General features: G+C 41.6%; 1 protein-coding gene and 1 non-coding gene across 3 annotated transcripts; one reads left to right on the top strand and one right to left on the bottom strand.

Annotated features, from left to right (window-relative positions):
- Positions 1-1,075: 1,075 nt before the first annotated feature.
- On the bottom strand, positions 1,076-1,179 carry LOC114221750 (U6 spliceosomal RNA). Its single transcript, XR_015768862.1, has one exon. It is a non-coding gene; the product is annotated as a U6 spliceosomal RNA (small nuclear RNA).
- Positions 1,180-5,134: 3,955 nt separating this feature from the next.
- Positions 5,135-7,833, top strand: AICDA (activation induced cytidine deaminase). 2 transcript variants are annotated; one of them, XM_088025549.1, is made up of 4 exons: positions 5,135-5,278; positions 6,775-7,043; positions 7,297-7,384; positions 7,780-7,833. In XM_088025549.1, the coding sequence occupies exons 1-4, from the start codon at positions 5,138-5,140 to the stop codon at positions 7,831-7,833; spliced, it is 552 nt and encodes a 183-aa protein (XP_087881675.1). In that variant the 5' UTR covers positions 5,135-5,137. The 2 variants fall into 2 exon arrangements, with proteins under 2 accessions (XP_087881675.1, XP_027975569.2); XM_028119768.2 differs by having other exon boundaries at positions 6,775-7,045; positions 7,269-7,384.
- The last annotated feature ends 1,034 nt before the right edge of the window (positions 7,834-8,867 follow it).

Genomic DNA, 8,867 nt, shown 5'->3' with positions numbered 1-8,867 from the left:
TGAGATCAAGAGTCGTACGCTCCACTGACTGAGAGAGCCAGGTGTCCCCGGAATTAAGATTTTTAATGGAAGACTCAATGTTCTTCAGAAAATTTTCTTGAGGGCAAAAATGTCAACTGTCTGCTCAGCTTGAAATGAGATTTGGAAAATTCATCTGAGGTCTAAGTTAGAGGTTAAGGGTTCAATGAAAATATCTGTATATAATAAAATGCAAAGCAATAATTAGTAGTCGAAATTCAAAGGCAACAAGGAGAAAAGATGAAACTGAACAGGAGAAAAAGGGAAATATATAATTATCATTAGGGAAAAGAACAGCTGCAGAGGGCATTAGTGATGGCACAAGACAGGAGAGGACTCGGTCATGATTATTTTTAACCCATCTGTCTCTGGTTTGCATTGCTGGGAATGCAGCGATGTTCTGCCTCAGGGAGCACAGCTGTCTAGGGCAGCTGTTGACTTGTGAGCTTGAAAAAGTGCCCCTACAAAGTCCTTCGTACCCAAAAGAGAAACTAAGAGGGTACTTGAAACGGGCTCCTAGCTACAGTTGAAAGTGATGGACCAAGAAAGTTAATCAAAAGGTCACCATCAAGCAATTCACTTCACTGTGCCTGGTCACTTCTGACAGAAACAGGAACTACGTATTTTCATGTGAGCAGAAGGCAAAAGTCCATCTGAATTCTCTTACCTAAGCCATGTCCTTTCCTATACTCCCAGAACACTTTTGCTTTCTCCCAGCAGCAGATCCCCACCATAACGCCTGTGCATGACACAGTACCCCCCTCCACCCCTTTCTCAGCCGGACAGCCAAGGAGGGCAAGTTAACTGTTTGGAGAAATTTATCAGTAAGGAATGATGCTTAATCTGTTTAAAACTGAGCCAAGAGATTTTTTCCCCCTTTTACTTCAGTATTAAGCACTTATTATGTATTCAATTTATATATGCTAATGATTATATGCAAATTATGTCACAGCAGTAATAATAATGGTGGTAAGTGCTATAATTACTATAAAATTATTCTATTTTTTGGTATATGAAAATGTCATGTTTTCACCATCAAAACTTACGATCTTGGTCAAAAAATATGGAACACTTCATGAATTTGCGTGTCAGCCTTGTGCAGGGGCCATATTAATCTCTGTATTGTTCCAATTATAGTATATGTGCTGCCAAAGCAAGCAATAAAATTGTCATTTTAAAGTAAAGCCAACAATTATTAGATTTTTGCTGGCATTCATGTCAGATTCCTGCCAATTTTTAATTCTAAAATAATATGATTCAACAATTTTTATACTGTTTGGTATATTGTGTACACTAGTGATAAATCTAGTTCTCTGCCTAAAGTGTATTTCGACAAACTTCATGTGTGTGAAGCACGACATTTAAATTGAGATAGCTATAAAAAACTCGTCCGTGCTTACCTAACTCATAAGGTTGATGCTTGGGTATTTAACTTTTAACTTCACGGTCTATCACATGTATTGCATTAGAATTAATTCTCAACACATGTCCTCCCCAAAGACTGGTACATGTTTGTAGAAGCTGTCTTCACAACAGCCCCTAAGTAGAAACAATCCAAATGTCCATCTACAGGTGGATGGATAAATGTGCTATGGCCATGCAGTGGAATATTACTTTGCAGTAGAAAGGATCAAACTAGGGGCGCCTGGGTGGCTCAGTCATTAAGCGTCTGCCTTCGACTCAGGTCATGATCCCAGGGTCCTGGGATGGAGCCCCGCATTGGGCTCCCTGCTCAGCAGGGAGTCTGCTTCTCCCCCCCCCCCGCTTCTCCCCCTGCTCATGCTCTCTTTCTCTCTATATCTGTGTCTCGAATGAATAAAAAACAAAAATCTTTAAAAAAAAAAAGGATCAAACTACTGATACATGCAGCGCAAATGAATTTCAAATTCATTATGCTAAGTGAAAAGAAGTTGGACACAAAGTAAGAGATAATGTAGGGCTTATACGGAATTCTAGGAAGTGGATAGTAATGTAGAGTTACAGAAGGAAGATTAGTCGTTGCGTAGAGGACTGGGGAAGAACTGACTGAAAAGGTGAATGAGCAAATTTTGGGAAAGGGTGCCCTGGGAATGTTCTGTATCCTGATTGTGGTTGCAGTTTTGGGTGTTTACATTTGCCAGGACTCATAAAATCGCACGTTTAAATGGGTGAGGTATGTAAATTATACCTCAATGCTTTAAAAAAAAATAAATAAAGGTGAAGAAAGTTTCAATTCTCTTGTCGGCAAACCGTATTCAAATCTTTGCCTAGGTCTTTACTTTTACAAGTTTACTGTACTTCTGCCCATTGCCATTAGGTGGCAGCATGATCTCCACAACTTGATGAATACATTTCTGGAAAAGTCTAGGGACAAAAACCAGAGAGACATCGTTAGTGCTTTGGTATCAACCACATGTATAGCTTGTTTTATGTCCATAACTGCAAAGAAACTTCGGTTAGCCAAGAGTATTTCCACAAATTCAATTCAATTTAGTGCTTATGACATGCAAAACACTGCTAGGCATAAGGAAACTAGAGCAACAAGTCCCTGCATGTGAGCAACACAGAGTAATAGATTATATTGCCAAGCTAAAAAAGCAGCAGCATGCAAAACGCATATGAAATCAGTATAATCAAAATCATGTAAACATGCCTATAAGAAGACTAGAAAAAATTTTTTAACAGTAATTGTTATTAGATACTATGTCGAATTATCATTTGACACTGTATCCTAAATTTTAAATTTTTTAAATTTATAACTTTTTTTTTTTTGGAAATTCAGGAAGGTCAGCACAGTTCCATATTTTTTTTAAAGATTTTATTTATTTATTTGAGAGAGAGAGAATGAGAAAGAGAGCACGAGAGGGAAGAGGGTCAGAGGGAGAAGCAGACTCCCCGCTAAGCAGGGAGCCCGATGTGGGACTCGATCCCGGGACTCCAGGATCATGACCCGAGCCGAAGGCAGTCGCTCAACCAACTGAGCCACCCAGGCGCCCCAATTTTTTAAATTTAAATTTTGGTTAGTATTCAAAGAGTGACAAAATTGGGGGGTAGAGGGAGGGAATCTTAAGCAGACTTCCCACACTGAGTGGGGAGCCCAATGCAAGCTCAGTCTCACAACCCTGAGATCATGCATGACCTGAGCTGAAATCAAGAGTCAGATGTTGGGCGCCTGGGTGGCTCAGTCGGTTAAGCGACTGCCTTCGGCTCAGGTCATGATCCTGGAGTCCCGGAATCGAGTCCCGCATCGGTCTCCCTGCTCAGCGAGGAACCTGCTTCTCCCTCTGACCCTCCCCCCTCTCATGTACTCTCCCTCTCATTCTCACTCTCTCAAATAAATAAATCTTAAAAAAAAAAGTCAGATGTTTAACGCATTGAGCCGCCCAGGCATCCCTAAATTTTAATTCTTTAATATTTTTGCATGTCAAACTTTCAACTTTTTGTATTATACAAGTTAACAAATATTACTCTGGTATTAAAAAGAAATCTTTTCTCATAAAGTGATGCTTTCTGCCTCAAAACCCAAAAAATCCAACTGGGGAGACAGAGATGTCAGTGATCAGCTGGTAACAGAGGATGGGGGGCTTTGACAGAGATAAACTGGAGAATGAAGGGAAACTACAGGAGGGGTTTTTGTTGCTGTTAAGTGTTCAATTTTTTGCCTAAAAATGTTGGGATAGCGGTGGTGAGAAAGAAAAGTTGAACTGTGAACTGGCTTTGAAGGATATGTAAGTTTTGTCCAGTGGAAAAAGGTAGGAAAGCATTCACCAAGAGGAAGTGCATCAGCAAGGTGACTGGAAAGAAAAAGCCACAGGATCAGACACTAGCACCAGGGGATCAGCTGCATAGGCACTTGAAGATGGGGAAGGAAAGGGAAAAAGTAGCAGGAAAGGAAGCTAGAAATGCAGATTTGATGTTCAAATGTAAAAACTGGCCTAAATACCACCTTAGAGTTTGGGATTTATCCTGTGGGCACAAGAGATTCAACCGGGGATTTTTCAACACAGAAATGACATGGTCACGCCTGGGCTTTTGTGAAATTACTCTGGCACAGCATGGAGAATGTTCTTTTCGAGGGACTGGGGGCAGACAGACCAGCTTAGAGGCCAGGACAAGAGATAAACCAAAAGAAGGTGAGGGCTTAGAGTAAGCAGAGAACAGAAGGAATAGTGCAGGTACAAACCCTCAAGAAATATTTGGAAGTTTAAAAAATAAAAATACTAAAAAAAAAAAAAAGAGATTTGAATCAATAAATTTAGATCATTAAATATGAAGAAGAATCAAAGATGAGCCAAAGCTTTTCGCCTGGTTACTTGAGATGGAAAAGTAAGGAGAGACAGGATTGTCAGTACGGAGGACATTTTAGGAATTCCTGTTTTGGTCAGGTTGGGTTTGAAGTACATATTGGACATTTAGGTAGAGTTTAGAGGGGAACTCTGAAAAAATTACGGAACCGAGGAACAGGTTTGTAAGTCCCAGTTGTCAGCATCTAACAGACAGCTATGGGAGGAGACTGTCCTGCGAGTTCATACCATTTGGGAGTTCTGGCTACCTCTCCATTTTTTTTTTTTTTTTTTTTTTAGATTTTATTTGTCAGAGAGAGAGAGAGAGAGCACAAGCAGGGGGAGCTGCAGGCAGAGGGAGAAGCAGACTCCCCACTGAACAAAGACCCAATGTGGGACTCGATCCCAGGACGCTGGGATCATGCCGAAGGCAAACGCTTAACTGACTGAGCCACCCAGGGGCCCCTCAATTGGTCTTAAATACAAGCATGAAGAGGGTTTTATAATGGATTCCAAGTTCAGTAAGTCTCAGGCATCCAGTGAAGTAAGGAAGAGGATCTTCTCTGGCTTGGCTCAAGTCATTACAGATATTTTTTTTTTTAAAGATTTTATTTATTTATTCATGAGAGACAGAGAGAGAGAGAGAGAAGCAGAGGGAGAAGCAGGATCCCCACTGAGCAGGGAGCCCGATGCGGGACTCGATCCCAGGACCCTGGGATCATGACCTGAGCCGAAGGCAGATGCCTAACCATCTGAGCCACCCAGGCGCCCATAGATATTTTTAAAAGCTGAAGGAAAGCCAGGAGAATGAGCACTGCTCCTGAATGTTCCTCCCTCTCCTCACCCACAGCCTCCTGATGAAGCAGAGGAAGTTTCTTTACCATTTCAAGAATGTCCGCTGGGCTAAGGGTCGCCATGAGACCTACTTGTGCTACGTGGTGAAGCGGCGGGATAGCGCCACCTCCTTTTCACTGGACTTCGGTCACCTTCGAAACAAGGTATCAATTAGTTGCTTCCAAGCTAGACTTCGGGCACTTTCAGAACCATATGCAGATAGTACTACTTTCAGCCTGTTTCACGTTTAGGTCTCCACCAGATTTCTCAAATCTCTTTCTTTTTTATATCCATGAAACCACAACAGGTATGCCCCAAAGCATGCCATTTCATGTCCTCCCCGATCATGCTGGGCACATTACTGTGACACCTTGCTTCAATGCCAAGAGTAACTGCCTCCAAACTTTCCTTCCCTTTCCCCAGCACCTGAATTGCCTTTGAGATTGAGGAAATCAAATATTAGAGTCTTTTGATTTGGAAGAATATTGTCAGCTCATTCAAGCTAAATTTAAATGTGAAAAACAAATTTTCTTTAGAATTTTTGGGAAAATTAAGAAAAAAGTAGGAAAAATTAATGACTCAATTCTGTTTCCGTAGTGATTTCTAGTCCCTCCTGCTCACATAGATCATAGGCCAATGAGTACATTCAGCATAGTGAGACCCAGAATACTCAGGGAAGCCTCAATTGGTCGATTAATTAAATCAATCTCTCAGCATTTAGATCAGAGAATTGTATTTACAAGTGACTTCACCATATCCAGATGGGTTTGCATAATGAGTATTTCCCGTCTCAAAACAGGCAGTGAGATCTGATACTGGTGGGATCCCAGGGAAGAATCCACAGGTGGAAGGACATTGGCTCATTGTTAAGTGTTTATTTTATGAGTCAATTTCCTTTGCCTCCATTTGTATTGTGTAAATTATCTCACTTCAATTGTTTTACATTCTAATCTCTTTCCTGTTTGGTGGTGTGACACATTCTAAGTAGAGAAGGGTTTGCTGTTACCAACCCTTTATTTCCTTCTCATTTAATCCTCACGATCGATACCAGGCCATTTTATTGGTGAGGACTTAGAAGATCCAAGAGTTGGATGAGTTGTCCCAGTCACCTGAGTGTTGATGCCAGGAAATGGAACCTAGATCTTTCAGATTCTGGGACTAAAGACTTTTTGGCAATACTTATGCAGATTTGCTGTATCTCATTATTGCGCAATTATTACAATCACAGGGATCATACGATGAGCAATCACATTAATTGTTCTGAACCCATAGCCGTCCTATTACCTTTCCTACAACACCCCTCTGTTGGCCTTAGCCTAATCTCTTTTACCCCTTCCGGTTCTCAACCACACGTTTCCTACCTCCCCCTAGTGGTCTGGTGTAGTTCCACAATGTTACAGCAACAGGCCATTTTCTTTCTCCACAAACGCGCTAAAAGTAACTTCGTAAACACAACTCAGAACTCTGGGACACTGTGATGCTACTTCAGCCAGACTCATCGCATCCTCCTGCTTTTTTGTTCTGTTGTAATCTAAGGCCCAAACTGCAGACACGCTAAAAAAGATTACTGTGGGAGGCAGATGAATTAGTGACTAGAAAGCTGCCGGCACCGCAGTAAAGGTCACTAAACCGTCACCTAAGTCCTCTGCTCTGTCCGCAGTCCGGCTGCCACGTGGAGTTGCTCTTCCTCCGCTACATCTCCGACTGGGACCTGGACCCTGGCCGGTGCTATCGCGTCACCTGGTTCACCTCCTGGAGCCCCTGCTACGACTGTGCCCGGCACGTGGCCGACTTTCTCAGAGGGTACCCCAACCTCAGTCTGAGGATCTTCACTGCGCGCCTCTACTTCTGCGAGGACCGCAAGGCTGAGCCAGAGGGGCTGCGGCGGCTGCACCGCGCGGGCGTCCAGATCGCTATCATGACCTTCAAAGGTGCGAAGGGGACCTCGTTCGGGATTGCAGTTCAGAGGAGAAAATTCGGGGGGGGGGGGAATTCAGCCAAAAATTGACTACAACAGGAGGAAGAGAATTAAGGCTTGGACAACTAGGCTTTGTAGGAAATGAGATTTAAAAGTGGGGGGGGCAGGGTTTCCTTCCTTTCCTCTCTATTTGGGATCTGAGCTGTCTTCTACCCCATGCCCCTCCTTTTTTAAAGATTATTTTTATTGCTGGAATACTTTTGTGGAAAATCGTGAAAAAACTTTCAAAGCCTGGGAGGGATTGCACGAAAATTCCGTTCGACTATCCAGACAGCTTCGACGCATTCTTTTGGTAAGGGGCTTCTTTGCTTCTCATTTTCTTTCTGTCTCCAGTCATCTTTTCCTGGAGCTACTTAAATTTTCCTTTCGCGTATTTTTTACATTGTCTGTGCATGTGTGTGTAGGTATCACTCTCATTTTTTCTCTGATGAAAGCCGTACTTTGTCTTTTTTTTTGGTTATTTCTCCTACATTTGAGTTTGCTCTTCTGTTTCACAATTCAGAGCCCTCTGCTGAGATGCCCTTCCCTTCCCCTCTTTCATCACCCACAACTCTCTCCGTTAGACTCTCCTCAGGATTCTGTTTTCCTTCTGGTAGAATTCCTTCCTCTCCTCATCCTAACCCTCCCAAGTTACTTTCTTCCACAATGTTACAAATGCATCCATTGAGCTTATTTCTTTCTTTACAGCCCCTGTATGAGGTTGATGACTTACGAGATGCATTTCGTACTTTGGGACTTTGATATCAACCTCCAAGAATGTCACTTACAATTAACCACCTCTGAAGACAGTGGGTAAAAGGACAATCTTTCAAGAATTGTTTTTCTTCAACTCTCATTTTCTTAAGAGTTTAGAGAGAAAATATTCATTACAGGACTTTGTAAAAAAAAACCGTCTTGAAAGTACAGAAGGAACACAGGCCCACCAGGGAAATGCTGCAACCGGTGCAGCTTTTAGTGCAACAACGCCCCCTACTGGGAAATGACAGAATTGCAGGGCCTGGGAGTACCTAAAGTGTCCTGTTCTATGACTGAGGGAGGAAACAAAAGGTAAATCTGTAAAAGCATGGTGAGAAGATCAAATGAAATGTTTATATAATATGTATCCTTTATTATTTGATTCATATGGAGTTTTCAATGATATCAGTGATAGATTTTTCTACTCTTTTCCTTTGGGGTTCACTTTCAAGTGAACAAACTTGTACCAGTCCATGGTCTATACAGAACCTCCTAATGAAAAGATCTGGGTGATTGTAACCCCAAAACATCTTCTCAAGGCATTAATATCTAAGCATGTACTGTATGTTTTCATTGTCTGAGGTATGTTTTTATGTTTGTACATAAGACAATTTTTTTCTTGGTATGAAATATGCATGATCACCTTCAGGCTATTTTATAATAAAGGATCTTAAAATAAATGAGGACTGTGAAGAAGACACTCTAAAAGTTAGCTGATGCCTCAGTTAAGACATCTGGAAACATAGATCCTTTTAAAGAGGTCCATAGGTCAGAAACCACAACCATAAATTTCACATTTAATTAGGTAACACTTGGAAAGGACTTGCTTCAATGTTGAGAAAAGAAAAATCTGTTCAAGTTAGAACAATGTCAACCACGCCAACATTTCTGACTTTTTCTATGTATGCAATGCTCCTCTCAAAGAAATGTTCACCATGTAGGAGAGTGTGACAAAAAGAGAGTAACATTTGGAAAGGAAGGATCACAGAGCATTCATTAGAAAGAAATAGTGTTTTCTCCAGCAAAATGTAGGGAGCCAA

Source organism: Eumetopias jubatus, unplaced genomic scaffold, assembly GCF_037043125.1.
Source record: "Eumetopias jubatus isolate StellerSeaLion01/CBP00866 unplaced genomic scaffold, mEumJub1_p1.0 scaffold_8, whole genome shotgun sequence".
NCBI classification, from domain to species: Eukaryota; Metazoa; Chordata; class Mammalia; order Carnivora; family Otariidae; genus Eumetopias; species Eumetopias jubatus.
Note: the sequence above shows the minus strand (reverse complement) of the source record. Positions and strands in the feature narration are given on the sequence as shown.